Source organism: Antechinus flavipes, chromosome 6 (assembly GCF_016432865.1).
Source record: "Antechinus flavipes isolate AdamAnt ecotype Samford, QLD, Australia chromosome 6, AdamAnt_v2, whole genome shotgun sequence".
Classification (NCBI taxonomy): domain Eukaryota; kingdom Metazoa; phylum Chordata; class Mammalia; order Dasyuromorphia; family Dasyuridae; genus Antechinus; species Antechinus flavipes.
This window is the reverse complement of record NC_067403.1, coordinates 149771485-149788112: the sequence shown is the minus strand read 5'-3', so window position 1 is coordinate 149788112 and position 16628 is coordinate 149771485. Positions and strand designations below refer to the sequence as shown.

Sequence of the window (16628 nt, the reverse complement as noted above, 5' to 3'; positions counted from 1 at the left end):
CTTAGTAAATGATTTCTCTGGCCTATACTGTGTCACCCCTGCTCTAGAGCATAAGACATATGCTGACCTAGAGCACTATGTGTTCCTCTCCCACATCAATTCACCAATTTAAGAGTATTCACAGCTGTTGATAAGGTCAGCTTACATGGTGCACTGAATATAAATGCCAGGTCTGGAATTAGGAAGACATCTTTCCGAGTTCAAATCCAGCCTAAGAAACTAGGAGTGTGACAATAATCAAGTCATTTAACCCTATTTGTCTCATTTCTTCACCTGTAAAATGAGTGGAGATAGAAATGGCAAACCACTCCAGTATCTTTGCCAAGAAAAACCTAAAGGGAGTCAAGAAGAGTTCCACACAACTGAACAACAACTTAACAACAGTTGCTGATAAAGTTCTTGTTCATTTTCTGCTACTGGAAAACCAAAAGGAGCAAATGGAAACAATAACAGGAAATAATAATTGTGTTCTTGCTGACAGTGTCTACCCCTAATGGCCATCATCAAACTAGCCTTTCAGGGTTATTCCAGTAGAATTTAAACAAGCAAGCAAGTTTTTAAACATTTCAGCTATTCTCCTTTCCATTATCTGATTTCCTCTTTCACTTGGGATATTCAAGAATTCTTGTTTCCCCTATTCTAGACATTATCCTCCACTCCAGCCACCAGAGCCAGCTTGCTAGGAAATTCGGTTACTATACTACTGTTGAGAGAGGGTCACCTTTTCTCTGGATGTTTGAATAGAAATTAAGAATGCTTGTGTTATTGAAACATACATTATTGAAAATCCTATCCTAAATAAAGCATTTCATATGTAGGTTAAAGGACAATAGTTGCAGAAAAGAAGTATGAGACAAAAAGCCTGTTACCTAACCACAGCATTTAAAATTTTAAGCAGAGCCAAATTAAATAGCAACTTTTTTTCCCTCAAGAAGTTTACATAAAACAAAGTTAAATATGGTCAAATGCTTCTATCATTAAAAGCAAACTGAAACAAGGTCTGTTATCCTAGGAAGGTACTGCCATTCATGATTCTTGACTTCCTTTTTACTAGTCTCTGCCTTCCCACCAAAGACTAACTGACCCATATGATCATTTACCTTGGCAGGTAAAATCCATTTAATGAGCAAAAACCCAACAACAAAAATCATAAGAACTTTAGGGTTCATTAACATCCATCTAAGGTGAAAGTCAAATTTTAACTACTTCAATTTATGCCTAACCTAGGCCACTGTTGCTAGGATGCCTAACCTTCTGCTAATGGAAGATGTATATAGAAAACACTAACCTGCATCCTAAGTCCAATTACGTTTGCCAGGTTAAAGTGTGGTTCTTCAAAGCCAAATGCTAACCTGATTGTATAGCAAGAAATACCAATGTTTCCTTCTAGTTCAAACCTTATATCTCTCTTTTCAAATAAACATTACACAATAAATTTTTTTATGCAATTTATCAAGCACAAATCAAGGAGACTGAACAACTTAATCTCCATTTGTTTTTCCTATCTACAAAAGTGGGCCATTGCTATTTTCTGGCTTAAGAGGATAAAAAAGTATTATAAACAAAACAAATGTGTATTTATCAATTAATCTGGATTTTCAGTTAGACACAACAGCAGTAGATGGGTTAGAATAGAGATGGGTTGGGTATTGTACCTGTTTCAGACCCAAAAGACATACACAAATCAGCCTTCTGGGAGCCACCACAAAGCAGCTACAGCAAATTTCCCCAAGGAACTCTTAGAAAGGAATCCTATAAACAGTGTCATTTTGGTCTATACTTTCCAATTACAGATGGGATATATTATCTCTTGACCCTGCTCCTAAAAGAAAAAAGCCATAATGGAAGGGAGGGAATCTAAATGAGTATTCCTTACTATAGCATCCTGCATACAAAATATCACCCAGAATTTTGGCAATCATTAGAATGTAATCTGCACCAAAGATTTAAACAAAATAAACAAAAAGAATTTACCATACTAAGTCCCAAAGACATTAAAAAAAATGGAATGCCTTTGAAATATTATGATTTCTAGTAAAGTAACAAAACTATATTCCAAATAACATACTGCCATATTTTCCAAAATGTTCAAGGAAACCCTGCATACAACATTCTTGTTTACCAGTAAATCTATAGATCTAGAATCTGTTTGATGTTGAATTACAAAGCAATAACCATATAAATTCACCATCTATACTTTTTGGCTATAAATTAATAGGAAAAGCTTGGAATATTGCTGACTTAATCATATAAGGATTCCTTAGAATTCGAAAATATTAGAAAAAATATCATTCTCTGAAATGAATGTTAATCAGAAGCAACAAAAAAAAGGACAAGATTATCCATCTCCAGATAGAAAGGAGATGGCAAATATTCCTCAAAATGCTTAATGGTGCCCCTCTAACAAAACAATAATTTCAATTTTAAATTTTGACTTAAGATTAGACAGATTCACAGTACTACCATGAGTGCATTAACCACTTGTCTGTCAACAACCTTTCTAACACTGACTAGTCCCTTTCTCGTAGCGAAAGAAGCACAGAGACCTAAAAGAAAAACAGGAGGCATCATGTGCAGGCAAGTTAACCCACTACAATCTCCCTTCAAAACCTGATAGAGATAATTCAGAATGCTGAACCCAAAAGCCTTGGGAATAGCAAAGCTTCCAACCCAGTGAGTACAGTCATCATCCTGGGAAACAATCCCTGTGGAGATACAGCCTGGCAACTGTTCCTGTAGGTGCTATAGCCACAACTGCTGAAAATTCAGAAAGGAAAGTTGTTTTTTTCGTTATTGTTTTTTTTTTTTACCCTCAGGTCCATGGAGCTTTTCCTTCTAACCTGTAGCTGAAATCTTCCACATGTGTTGTCTCCTCTGTTGGAATATGAAGTCTGTTGCACACAGTAAGCACTTAATGAATACTTCATTCATTATCTGTCACCTTTGTCAACCTGCTGCTTGTGAGGTGAAAATTCAAAATGCTTTTGGTTTACATTTTTCTTATTATTAATGATTTGGAGCATTCTTTCAGAGTTTCATTTTAAAAATAGGTTTTTATTGGTAATTTTTGTTTTTTACACCATTTATGTTTCCCAATGTAGCCTTCCTCTCACTCACTCCCAAACAAATCTTTATAATAAACAATAAAAAAAAGAATCAGGCAAAATTAACCAATACAACAAAAAATCTGACACATGCTGCCACTTCACAATTCAAAGAAGGAATTCTCATATCTCTTTTTGGGGCTGAATTTGGTCATTATAATTTCAGAGCATTCAGTTAAAATCATTATATTAATGTTCTTATAGTTTACACTGTTTTTATTGCATACGTTGGTTTTGGCATACATACTTATCTTGGGTTTGCTACCTTCATTTTTCATCTCTTCATTCTTAAGTCTTCCCATGCTACTTTACACTTACATCTTAAGATCTTTATCAATAGATAGGCCTCAATTCCAATAGACTTGTGATGGAAAATGCCATTCATATCCAAAGAGAAAACTAGGAAGACTGAATATGAATCAAAATATAGTTATTTTCACCTTTTGTGTTGTTAATTGCTTGTTTTCTTTTCCTTTTGATCTGAATTTTTTTTCTCAGCATGACAAATATAGAAATATGTTTAGAAGAATTACATACAAAGCACATATGTGACTTCTTTGAGGGTATTAATCTGGAGTGGAATCTCTGGATAAAAAATTATGGCTTAGCTATCCTTTCCCTTTCTCATTGTTTTTGTTTTGATCTGATTTTCCTTTTGAAACATGATGAATATGGAAATATGTTTAGAAGAATTGCACATGTTTAACCTATATCCAATTACTTGCTATGTAGGGGGAGAGGGAGAGAACAGAGAAAAATTTGGAACTCAAGGTTTTGCAAAAAAGAATGTTGAAAACTATCTTTGCAGTATTTGGGAAAATAAGATAATAAAAAAAATTAAATTTAAAAAAACAACAACAAAGTAATAGGAAAATTCTGTGATGACCAACTATGATGGACTTAGCTCTCCTCTGTAGTGTGATCTAAAACAATTTCAATAGACTTAGGATGGAAAATGCCATCCATATTCAGAGACTCCAAGCAGATCAAAGCATGCTATTTTCACTTTGGTTTTTTTCTCCTGATTTTTGTTTTACAATTAATATGGAAACAACTAATATGGAAATATGTTTTAAATGACTGTATGCATACAACCTATATCGGATTACTGTGCAGCCAGCCAGTCATACCTTTACAGTAAAGAAATCTTCCTCTCTACCATATCTGATAAGTAAGCCATCCAGTCTTTGCTTGCAGACCTCCAATGGAGGGCACTGGCTATTTTGCAATCATTCCTTGTTAGCAGTGGTTCTTGACATCAAACCTCTTGGCAATTCCACAATGCTCCAATTTCTAGTTCCTGGAGCCAAACAGTACAAATCTGATTCCTTCTCCACAAAACAGTCTTTCAAATACTCGCAGAGGGTGATGTCTCCTCTGAATCATTTCTTCTTCAAGTCAGAAATTCCCTTCAAGTCACTTGCAGATGACATGGATTTAAGATCCTACAACCTATTCTTGACAGATTACCCATGTTCATTTTAAACTGTGGCATGCAGAAATGAAAACATAGAGTATAATCTTTAGGATATCTAGAGATTTCTCCTTGTTCCCAGAAGTAATAGAGCTCAAGACTGAATTAGCTTTTTTTGGCTACTACAACGTACTGCTGACTTAAATAGGTTTTCAACAAGCTATAACTTCAAGACCTCAACCAGAAAAATGACTGTCTAATCAGGTCTCTCCCTCTGAGGCTTCACTTGCATGGTTAGTTGTGTTTGTTTGTTTTTTTTAATCCAATGTAAGACTTCACATTAATTTCCTACTTAGTTTCATCTCCTTAAATTCAACCAACTGTTCAACCTCTAAAGAAACTTTTGTATCCTATCACCTAGTGTTTCTAATCCTCCTAGTCTGATGTCATGTCATCTACGTTTTTATACAAATCATTGAGAAAAATGTGTAGGCCCAGGATAAACCCCCCAAGCATAATATCCCTGTTTTAAGAGGGTGAGATGAAGGGGATTGAAAAAACTGGAGCAAATAGAAGTTAAGTGACCTATTCGGCTATTGTGTCTACAGCTATTAAGTATCTGATGCCCCATATACACCAAATATTTGTACCATCTTTTTTATGTTAGCAAAGAATTGAAACAATATAGATGTCCATTAACCTGAGGAATGGCTAAATAAGTTGGAGTACATGAATGGAATACTACTGTAATGTAAAGTATTAAAAAAAAATGGAAAGATTTCTATGAACTGATAAAAAATGATATAAGCAGAATCAGAAAACAATATACTCTATGACTATGATAAATAAAAAGAATAATAAAAAATTTAAATACTACCACAAAATTATAATGATCACAATTGCCTCCTTCTTTAAAAGAATGGGGGATTACAGTTATACAAAAAACGGTATTTAATTTTTTTGATGAGCTTGTTAGCTTTGCAGAATTTTTATTTCTCTTTTTAAAAATCCTTTATTATAAAGCATGGATCTCTAAAAAAGGCGAGAATGAATTGAAAGATATTAATTATTTTTTTAAAAAGATGGCAATAAAATTTATTTTAAAAAAATATTTTTTATGTTAAAAAAACATAACCAAGGAAAAATATTGATATTAGAAAATGAAATAAGTTTGTCATGAAATTTGTGTTCCTAATGAAGATTTTTGGTAATATAAATAGTTCTACAGGGAAAGTAGTCTTGTGGCAGCAATACTTTGTAAATGAAAAGAGGGACCTTTCCTGTTATAGGAAACCTGGGGTCAGTAAAACTGTTATGCAATTCCCCAAGAAGCAATCCAGCCCACTTTCCTCACCTTTTTTCAATTCTGGACCCAGCTCGTTATTCATCTTAATTAACTATCCTAGATATACATTCTGCTGGCCGTGTTTTATAAAGAATCCATTCTGATGCTTGTTGAAATCTAGACAACATTCATATATACATATATATAGATGTGTATGACTATACATGTATATACATGTGTGCATATGTACATATATACATATATGTATGTTATATATATATATATCTTTTCATTTAAAATTTTTATTTTTATTTTCAGTTCTAAATTCTTTCCTTCACTCCTCCCCCCAAACCATTAAGGCAAAAAATATGATATCCATTATATATGTATATGTGAGTGTGTATTATATGAAGTCATGAAAAACATATTTCTTTATTAGCTGTGTTCCAAAAGTTATTTAAAATCAAGAAAAATTAAGAAGAAAAAAAAATGCTTCAGTTTGCACTTTGTGAGTTTATAAGTTCTCTATCGGGAGGTAGATAATATTTTATATCATGAGTCCTTAAGGAGTCATGGTAGACCATTATATTAATCATAGTTACTATGATTTTCACAATTGATTATCATTATAATAATGCTATTACTGAATAGATTGTTCTACTGGTTTTGCTCATTTCACTTCGCATCAGTTCATGTAAATCTTCCCAGATTTTTCAGAAACCATCCCCTTCATCATTTCTTATAGGTAATTTTATCATAAACAAAAATGTTCAGCCATTTCCCAATTCATAGGCATCTCTCCTTAGTTTCCAGTTCTTTATCATCATACAAAGAGCTGCTATAAAATCTTGTACTTTTTCCTTTTCCTTTGATCTCCTTGACAATCGTAGCATTATTAGATCTTTATGTATACACAATCTAGGTATACAATAGGTATATGGACTATTCAAAGAATTTATGTCCTTTTGTGCATAGTTCCAAATTGTTCTGCAAATGGTTGAACTAGTTCATAGCTCCACCAACAGTGCATTAAGTGTATCTATTTTCCCACATTCCCTCTAGTGTTTGTTATTTTTCCTTTTCTACCATCTTAGATAATTTGATAACTGTGATGTGGTACCTTCTATTATTAGTGATTTAGAATTTTTTACTATGACATTAGTATATTTGTTTTTTTTTTTCTCTGAAAATTGCATGTTCATGTCCTCTTTCCTATTAATTCGGAGCAGCTTTTTGAAAAAATGCCAAAATGGGTCAGTTCTCTATATATTTAAGAAACTAAACCTTTATCAGAGAAACTTGCTACAAAAAAAAATTTTTTCCCAGTTTCTTGATTTATTTTATTTTTTTTTTTTTTGCTTTTGGTTGCAATGGCTTTGTGCAAAAAAAATTTAATTATGTCATCACAATAGTCTATTTTACTTCCCATGAATCTAACACTTGTTTGATTATGAACTTGTACCCTTATCTATAAATCTGTCAGATAATTTCTTCCATTCTCATCTAATTTGCACATGAGAACACCATTTAAGTTTAAATCATTTATCCATTTTGAGCTTATCTTGAGATTCAGTGTACGATAGGTAACAGACATTCTTAAATGATTTAGCATTTCCTGAATGGATAGACAGATCAAACTCCTCTGAGTACAATTCTCTTCCAGGAAGCTCAATAGTGTCTTGGGCCTAATACATTCCATACACTATCTTTAGCAAACATTATTCAGAAGACCTCAACATCCACAGGAAAGCTCTAGAGACTGGTGAATTTCTACTATAGCAGTACAAACTTTTGGTGAGCATAAATCTTCCTGTTTTATGCCTCAAATTATGCTTATTATCAGAGGGATATAGTTACACTGTCCAAAGTATCTTAAGAGACTTTGATATGTGGGAGACACTTTGTAGTAAAAGAGTATATAAAGTAATATTTTAAGTTGAACACATTTTTATAATCTATATTAAGCATAATAGGATCTTATACTCTCTATACCCTTGGTTTTAAGATGATAAATATATGATTCTTCAACAATATTTGTGAAAATCAACTTATTTTCTAATAGCCTCATGAAAGCAGCTTTCAATTTGTGTGTAAAAAACCTATAAAAGTTTTCTATAGATGAAGGGCAGGCTTGTAGGCTCAGCAGTTATGATATTTTCTTAGTCATCTATTTTGGCATCAGTAAGGTCTGATATTTTTTCCACAATCTTTGGTATTTTCTCGTCTTTCAGGTTCCTTACCTTTTAAAGAGGTCCTCAAAAATCCTTCCAATTGTATCACTTCTAGTACTGTTTTTCTTTATGTATACACAATCTAAGTATACAGTAGGTATATGGAGTATTCAAAGAGAACTAGCACCTCTGGTATGAAAGGTTGCTGAATTCTTTTTAGGGCTGCTCATCCATCTTTGGTGTCTAACTGGCACTCAATTCTCACCTTCAGCCACACTCCAGCAAACCATCTAAAAAGACAACCTAAACCAGGTTGGAGCCTCAAACTTGTCAGTGAGTTGTAGGGAGATGTCTATCCAAACATGTGAAAACTGTCCTTCATGGAATGGGCACAATTTGTTCAAATGGTCATGAAAGAGGCTAAAGTAGGAGCTGTAGAGTGCTTAGATCTTGGTCAGACATCAAAGATGGCAAGATCATCCACTGTATCCTGGGCCATCAACAGTCATCTTGACTTTTCTTGCCTCTAATGACTCTCCACAAGAGAATAGACAGCTCTGCCTTACTTAAATCCAATTCAAGCATGAGTTGACATCCTATTGATTTCAGAGAGACCTGGAGAGCCTTACATGAACTGATGCTTAAATGAAGTGAGTAGAACCAGAAGATCATTGTACAGTATCAAGAAGATAGCAAGATAATCAATCCTGATGGATGTGGCTGTTTTCAACAGGGAGGTGATTCAGGCCAGTTCCAATGGTCTTGGGATGGGAAGAGCCATCTGCACCCAGAGAGAGAACTGTGGAGTAGGGATCACAACAGAGTTGTTTCACTCTTTTGTTGCTAGCCATTTTGACTTCCTTCTCATTTTTTTTTCCTTTTTGATCTGATTTTTCTTGTGCACCATGATAATTGTGGAAATACATATAAGAAGAATTGTACATGTTTAAACATATTGGATTACTTGCCATCTAGGAGAAGGAGTAGGGGAAGGGAAGAAAAAAAAAATTGGAACACAAGGTTTTGCAAAGGTGAATGCTGAAAATTATATAAATACATGTTTTGAAAATAAATAGCTTTAATAAAAAAGAAAAAAGAAAAATCTGGGCTTAAAGTGAATGTGACACACTTCAAGGCTTATAATAGACTGGTTTTGTGTCTTGACTATTGTTTGAATTTTAAAATTGCCATTCAAAAAAGACATCATCTTGTGATGGTATTGGTCCTCTTCAAAAATGAAGAACACAATCTAATTTGGCTGCTTTTCCTGACTTTTTTCCCCTAATACTATTTCTACCTCTTTTGTCACAATAGCAGCTCCCAGTGTGTTAGTACCACAACAATTTAGTAGCGAAAAAAGTTGGTTGTAATAGCTGTTGCAAATCTTTTCCATTTTTCTTTTGTTTGTAATCCTCTTTTCATTTTCATCCTTGAATGCCCTTGGATAACTTTACTTAGCTGAATATAGTGACAAGTTTTCTTTAATTTGGGTTCATTCTCCCTTGCTTTTTGCTTTTTTCTGAGAAATGCTGCTCATAACAGTTCATCAAAATTTTACAGATATTTACAGTTATTTTGTAACCTCATTTTGCTGTTGGCAGCTCTCTCTCTTTAGCAAATCAAATGTTTGTTGATGAAGACATTTTGTAAGTTTTGGGGAGTCTCCCTGTAATATCAATTAATTTATTTAACTTCTGGATGAAACTGGTGAGTCAGTGTTGATATCATTTCTGTCGTCCATTTCCCACTTTTAATAGCTTTCTTATATAATTCAGTATTAGATCTTCATAATTATATTTTCCTTTTGTTTATTATAAATTCTCTTAGCTCTGACTAGTCAATGGTCTATGCACAGATAACTGTCATAGTGATAATTATCTTCCACATCCACAATAAATCTATAACTTTCTGTTGAAATACAGTCAATTTCATTCTCTTTGGTATTATTTGATGCTTGCCATTTCCAGAACCTATCCTTTTTTTTTTTTTAAACAAAATTTTCATGATAATAGAGACAGTTGCTGTATTATTTAAAAGTTTTTGGTCTCTATCTTTTCTTTCTCCTGAACCATATTCTCTTATATATTTATTCCCCTCTTTATCTTTCTCTCTCATCATCAAATATCATATGTATGTTGATTTGATTTGGTGGATCTTAATAATTTCTTTGTAGAATCTATCACTTTCCCTCCCACTTGCAAATCTTAAGCTTGCTAAGCTTAATTAATTTTAAGGCTTGTGTAGACATTTTATATACATCATCTCAACAACTCTCCACTGTAGGTAGTAATATTAGCCCCATTTTCTAGATGAGAAAATTGAGGCTGAAAGAAATAAAATGACTTTCCCCAGCATCATACAATAGGTACTGGAAGCAAGTCTTCCTGACTCTCACTTCCAGTGCTCTATTCATTACACCACAGGCATCAAACTAGAGGCCAGAAACTTCCCAGAGCAGCAAACCAGACTAAAACGTTATTGGAAAATGTATAACAAAATAAATAACAACACAGATGATGCTAATTTCTGGTTTTCTAAAGTCAGTATGTTGCCTGCATCTATTTCTAGTTGAGTCTGACATCATATTACCTAATGGCCTCAAAATTTTTGTTAATATCAGTAAATCTTTCTTGTCCTCAAATAAATCAAACAGTACTCAGCAAGTAAAAACTCAAATTTAGGATTTGTTTCTAAGGGTGATTCAGATCTTACCCTCCATACCAACCCCCTCTCTCCTCCCAGAAAAATTACACTAGATAACAAAGATGAATAATTACCAAGCAAATTGCAAGAGTTTTAGAAGCTTGTCTACAGAGATTTAAAAGATGCTAAGTCATTCAATTATTTTCAACAACACATATTCCTGATCACCTGATCCCTCATCTCCAGGAACTCCCTGGAAACAGAAGATTTACTAAGTGCCTAGACACTTATTCTTCCTATAATTCTATAATGATATAGCTGGGGATGGGCCTTATATAAATCTGCCTGTATACTTCATGACAATTAACAGGAATCTGGGATTAAGAGAGCAAGAATCTTTTTAAAGAGGATTTGATTTAAAGGGAGGAGCTCTACCTCAATATATGATCACTATGACACAGGTAAATGATATGGAACAACTACTGAAAAAAAGTAATAAACTCATAGAAATGTTGGAGAATGAGATTCCTCTGAAATTATCCCCAAGGAAATCTAATTTGATTTCAATGTTTTTATGAAGAAATCTCAGAATGCATTTATTAAAATGTACAACAACTGGAATGGAATTGTACCACTACTCTACTACTATACATACTTCATACTGGTGGTTGGAGGGGTGGGTGTCAGGGTCAAAGCCCTAAGGTTGAAATTCCTGCTACCAATGCAGATCATCAACTTAACAGTTTCAAAGAGCTGCCTGGCACATATTGGGAGGTTTTGTGACTTGCCCAAGATGACAAATACAGCATATATCAGAAGTAGGATTTGAACTCTGGTTTTCCTTACTCTGAGGCTTTTTAATTCAATACCCCATGCTGACTATTTATAATTCATACTGCAGCAAAGTTAAATTGAGATCCAAGGAGATTGAGATTGCCTAGGATCATAAAACTAGTAAGAATCAGATCTGAGTCTCAAATGGGTTTCCTGATTCCAGACAGGTAGAGAAATCCATGATTCCTAATATTACAAATATTCCATTTACAAACATCCCAACTGGCTACTCATTCCAAATAAAAGGTATATAGTGTTCATGTATCATGCTTTTCTACCATCTTCTTCATAGTTGGAGTATCATATAGATGATGTTCCCCCCTCCTTTTCTGTTGTCATTCACTACTCACAGCTTAATCTAACCTTAAACATTTTTTTTCATGAAACATCTTGATTAAATTCTGTTCTTTCCCTTTTCCTTCCAGCTTGGATCTAACTGAGGGAGCATTTCAAACCTCTTCATTCTGCCCAACAATTCTAATTATCACCGATACAACAGTATTAATGATACATTTGTATCAAGAAAAAGAAATACAGGTTTTAAAATGAAATTAGATGTGAGCTCCTAAAAAGTTTTTCTTTGTATGTCCAGAGCTTAGTATATTATCTAGTATATAGTAGGTACTTAATAAATACAAGATGCCTAATTGAAATCAGGTATCATTTAAAAACAACAACAGGGTTCTCAATGTTCCATTCCTTTAAACTGCAGAAAATGTCCTTCAGAATCTCAAATATCTCCAGCTACTTTAGTAATTTCTTTTAATTAAACCTGCCTTTTTTCCCAAGCCCTAGAATTCAAGGAAGATTTTTTCTAAATGAGTTTTTGCTAATGTCTTTTTTTTTTTTAATAATATTTTAGTGAACTTGTTTTCTATTACTACCTGTGTGACCTTGAGCAAAGCCCTTAAATCTCTCTCTGGCTCAGTTTCCTCATTGAAAGACTTGGATTAAATTATCTAAGGTCTCTTCAAGCTCTACTTCTATGCATAAAATTTCAACTACATTACAAATTAAGTAGCTTTCTGTAGGATTGTTTGGGAATCTGGCCATTATCTATGGAGAAAAATTTTCTAAATTTCAATTAATCAACTTTCAAACAAACTTTTGTTACATTCCTAAATTGGGGATTTCTGAAATTTCAGGGGTAAAAAGAGATGTGACATCAAAATTATCATCTTTCTATTAACCACCATAGTACAGTCCCTATATTAAAAAAAGAAATCCCCCAAAATTTATAAAAAACTAGACAAGATTCTATATTTTCACTAATCTCAAATCACCTCCTTCCTTCAAAGAGACAAACTTGGCTTAGTTCAGGAGTCAGCTTTTACTTAATATTGTAAGCTCTATCAATACCACTCATATTTTGATACTTCCTTGGAGACTTCCCATTTTTGTGCTAACATGGCTAACCTCTCCACCTAGTTATAAACTGTAACTGCAGATTATAAAAACTATCCTATGCTCAAACTGTAAGTAAATTACACAGAGTGGATAAGAAAAGGTCAAATTCAGAGATGTACTGTGGCAGATACCAAAAGAACAGATTAGAAAAGAAGAAAGGAAATTGTTTTGGGCAAGAGATTAGAAGCATATCAAGGAACATGGAGAAGATATAGCAAGCATTTTAGTGCAGTGCTTTGAAACAGTGGAAAAGCATGCTGGTTTGGAGTCAGAGGACCTTCTGCCTCTGCCACTGACTACCACCCATGTGACATTCTGACAAGTCATTTTTTCTCTCTAAAATTCACCTTCCTCGTTAAAATGAGTAAGTTACACATGATACTTCCAAAGCATTTTACAACTCTCAATCTATGATCCTAGTACACAAAAAACAGGCATTTGAGCTATGCCATATAGTTCATCAAGTATTTTCATATTTACTGCTTTTAACTAAACATTATAGCATTATATATTTGTATATGTAAAACGATGTAAAATAAATTAACCTTCACATGATTTAAAATGATGCCTCAAATTAGCATGAACAAGAAACTTTGCAGTATATTTGTATATTATAAAAACTGGAGGAAAAATAGTCTGCAGATTTGGAAAAGGAAGCTATGAAAAAACAACTAGTATAGGTAAATTCAGAAATAACATACTAGAGCATTTAGTCTTCCTCTATCTAGTTTGAAACAAAACTAAAGGAACCCATAAAGTGAATCCAGACTAGCCAAGTGCTCCCTGGCAAATACCCACACCTCCTAGCCCTGTGCAAATGCCAAAGCAGCATAGATGCTCTGCTCTTCCTACTCATTCCTCATGGCCTCCTTCAAACAGTTATTTAAGCCTGTGAGAACCTGTTCACTCTTTGCTGCTCCTCTTCCTTATAAAAATCACAAATAGGTATCACTCAGTTTGTAAACCCCATTATCAATTATCTACCCATCCCTCCTAAACCTGACCAAGGCAGTGCCCACTAATAAGTGAGCAGTGCAAGGATAACTAAGTTGAAAGAAGTCGCCTTCCTTTTAGCAGAAGCAGGGAGAAGGAAGGCTGGTGAAGGCAAGGAAAAGCAGGGAAAAGCAATGAAAGGGAAGGATGGGCAAGGCAAAACAGGAGAAGGCTGTAAAAGGGGAGGAAAGGGCAGCCAAGGGAAGAGAGATGGCAAGGCAAACCAGAGGAAGTCAAAGCAGTGCAGAGGTAGGAAAGGCACAAGGCAAAAAAGGGAATGAAAAGGAGAGGTAAGGCAGAAAAGGAAAAGGCAAAGCAAAGCAAGAGAAGAGGAAGAGGAAAGCAAAGGAAAGAGAGAAGCCAAGGGAGGAGAAGTCAGAGGAAGAGAGAAAGCTGAGGAAGGGCAGGCATGGGGCTGCTGGAGGCAGCCGGGCCGCGGAGGGGGGCCCCCCAGAAGCTCTGCAGGCGGGGCTGCGGGGAGCAGGGGCAGCGCCCGCCGCGGAAGGCGGAAGGGGAGGGCGGGGCGGCGACCCCAGCAGGAGCATCTCCCCGGCCCGGCTTCGGGGCCGTACGACTTACCCATGGCTCCGAGAAGGGCGCGGACTGTGGGCACGGGTGCGGTCCTGCCTCCCGCGGGCTCCTCTCCTCTCCCGCAATCTGGAGAGATCCCCGAAGAGAAGGCACCGCCGCCGCCGGGGCGGATGCGGGCAGGCGGGCAGGGGCCCGGCCGGCGGAGCGGGCGATGCGAAGTGGGGCTAGGAGCCGCGGCAGAGGCGGAGTTGTGCCGGCTGCTGGAGCGCTCCGCTTGTTACTTGCCACCAAAAAAAAAAAAAAAAAAATCACCAAAACCCTCTCACCCTGCCCTACTCACTGAGCATGCCCGAGAATGGGGGGCAGGAGGTGCTCGAGGGGTTTGAGGTATTTGGGGGTTTTTGGTGGTGGGTTTTTTTTTTTTTTTTTTTTTGGTCTTGTGTATGTGTATGCGTATGCGTGTGCGCCCGCGCGAGAAGAGCAGGAGGCACCGAAGCACAGAATCAGGGCGCTTCCTTCTTCCTGGCTTTAGCTACAGCCGTGATGGGGCGGAGTCTGCAGCCAATCTTACTGTGGCGGGGGGTAGAAATTGGAGGCGGAGCCAAGGCGGGGCGAAAATATAATCTGCCCCTTCCTTTGACTCGAATGGGTGGGCTGTGAGAGGGGCGGGACAATAAAGATTCGTTCTTTCCACTGGTCTAAAGAGAGGAAAGAAGAGAAGAATCCAAAGTAGGAGGGGGCGGGGCGTAAGGTGGAATCCGCTCCTTCCATTAGACAAGGTAAACGCCAAGGAGAGAGAAGGCGGGGTTCAGAAAATAGTCCATAAGTTTCATTGGATAATTTTACTCATGCTCCTACCCCACCCTCTCCGCCCCGAAGCGGGCACTTGAAGAGTTACGGTCACACCCACAGCAGCTTCCGAGGCGGGCTTCTTTTCAGGAAGAGGCGGGGATGGACAGAATTGACCAAGAGATAGACAGCCCCGAGGCTGGGGACTGGGGGAGGGAGCCCCAAAATAAGCTGCTGCAGAGAACATCCCTTCTCGAGGAAACCTGAAGATCCCTTTTTTCAGGACAGCGTGTAGACTCGTCAGCGTGGAGTTTCGTGGACTCGACTCGTGGTTTTAATTAAAGGATTACTGAAACACGGAAAGTGACTTGAAGTTAATAAGCATTTATTAAGCATCCACAATATGCCAGGCACAATGTTAAGGCCCTTGGAGGATTAGAGCTTCATCCTACTCACTGGTGGTAATGATAGGCCAATCGACTGCCTAGTATAGTGTGGATGTTCTCTCCCCAAAGCAGGGTAGGAAGCAAAGGCCCTAAAAAAAAGTGCTCCTAAACCCCCGGGCGTTTGAGGGCCACTGTGACACTCAGATCGACTTCACCGCAACCACGTCCAAATATATGAGCAGCAGGATTCTACATTGAAAGAAATAAAAGACCTAAGCCAAATAAAATCTTTCTTTTATGCAGAGCCACGCCCAATGCCTGATTGTCCCTCCCATCGCCTTCCTAGCTCCACCCACTTCATCCTGTCTTTGCCTGTGCTCCTGCGGGGATGACAGTTTCAGCATTTGCTTTTCTTCCTCCCCTCCCAGCTCTTAAGAAAACCCGGAAAAGGATGTTTCCTTCTCTCCCACCACTCCCACTCTCCCTGCCCCCCATTCAAAAGGGTCTGATATGAGATTGGTTCTCTTACTGAGCATGCTCATTAAGCAGGAGAAAGGTTTAGGGTCCTGTGTAGAAAGCTTTCCTTCTGCCCTGGGACCTCGCCCAGGTGCTGCTGTGTAATGATGAGGAAGAGGCAGGAAAGAGCATCTCTGACATTTTGCTTACCTTTCCCTACCTCCTCTGTGATCTAGATTGAAGTCAATCTGAGCCAGGCCATTCTCAAGGGACTGCCAGCCTGCTCAGGAGCCCCCTTTAGTAAAACAGGAAAGGAGGAGGGATGCAGAGTCAGCAACGCGCCAGAGCAGCCTTGGCAGAAGTGTGGGGAAAATGCTAAATAGCTGAATCAGATTTTTCTCTTTTTTCGGCTCTCATTCCTCCAGCCTTATTTTGGTCTTGTTCTCTCTCAAGTTTTGAGGAAGGGGTGACTTGCTCTTTTCTTTAGCCTGGGTATAGGCCATCTTTCATTCTTATGCCTCCCTCACAAAAAAAAAAAAAAAAAAAAAAAGGAAAGAAAAAGAGGTTCATAAACACAGATCTTAAAAATGAGTCTGATTGATATGGACATGAAAT

General features: G+C 36.8%; 1 protein-coding gene across 3 annotated transcripts in view; it reads right to left on the bottom strand.

Moving 5' to 3' along the window:
• Positions 1-15196, bottom strand: part of RAP1GDS1 (Rap1 GTPase-GDP dissociation stimulator 1) — a 222085-nt gene extending 206889 nt beyond the window's left edge. The window contains exon 1 of one of the 3 annotated variants that reach the window (XM_051964422.1): positions 14431-15196. In XM_051964422.1, coding sequence (XP_051820382.1) covers positions 14431-14434 — 4 coding nt within the window. In that variant the 5' untranslated portion in view covers positions 14435-15196. The remainder of the gene's footprint in view (positions 1-14430) is intronic. The other 2 variants (XM_051964421.1, XM_051964423.1) reach the window with 2 other exon arrangements.
• Between the last annotated feature and the right edge of the window lie 1432 nt (positions 15197-16628).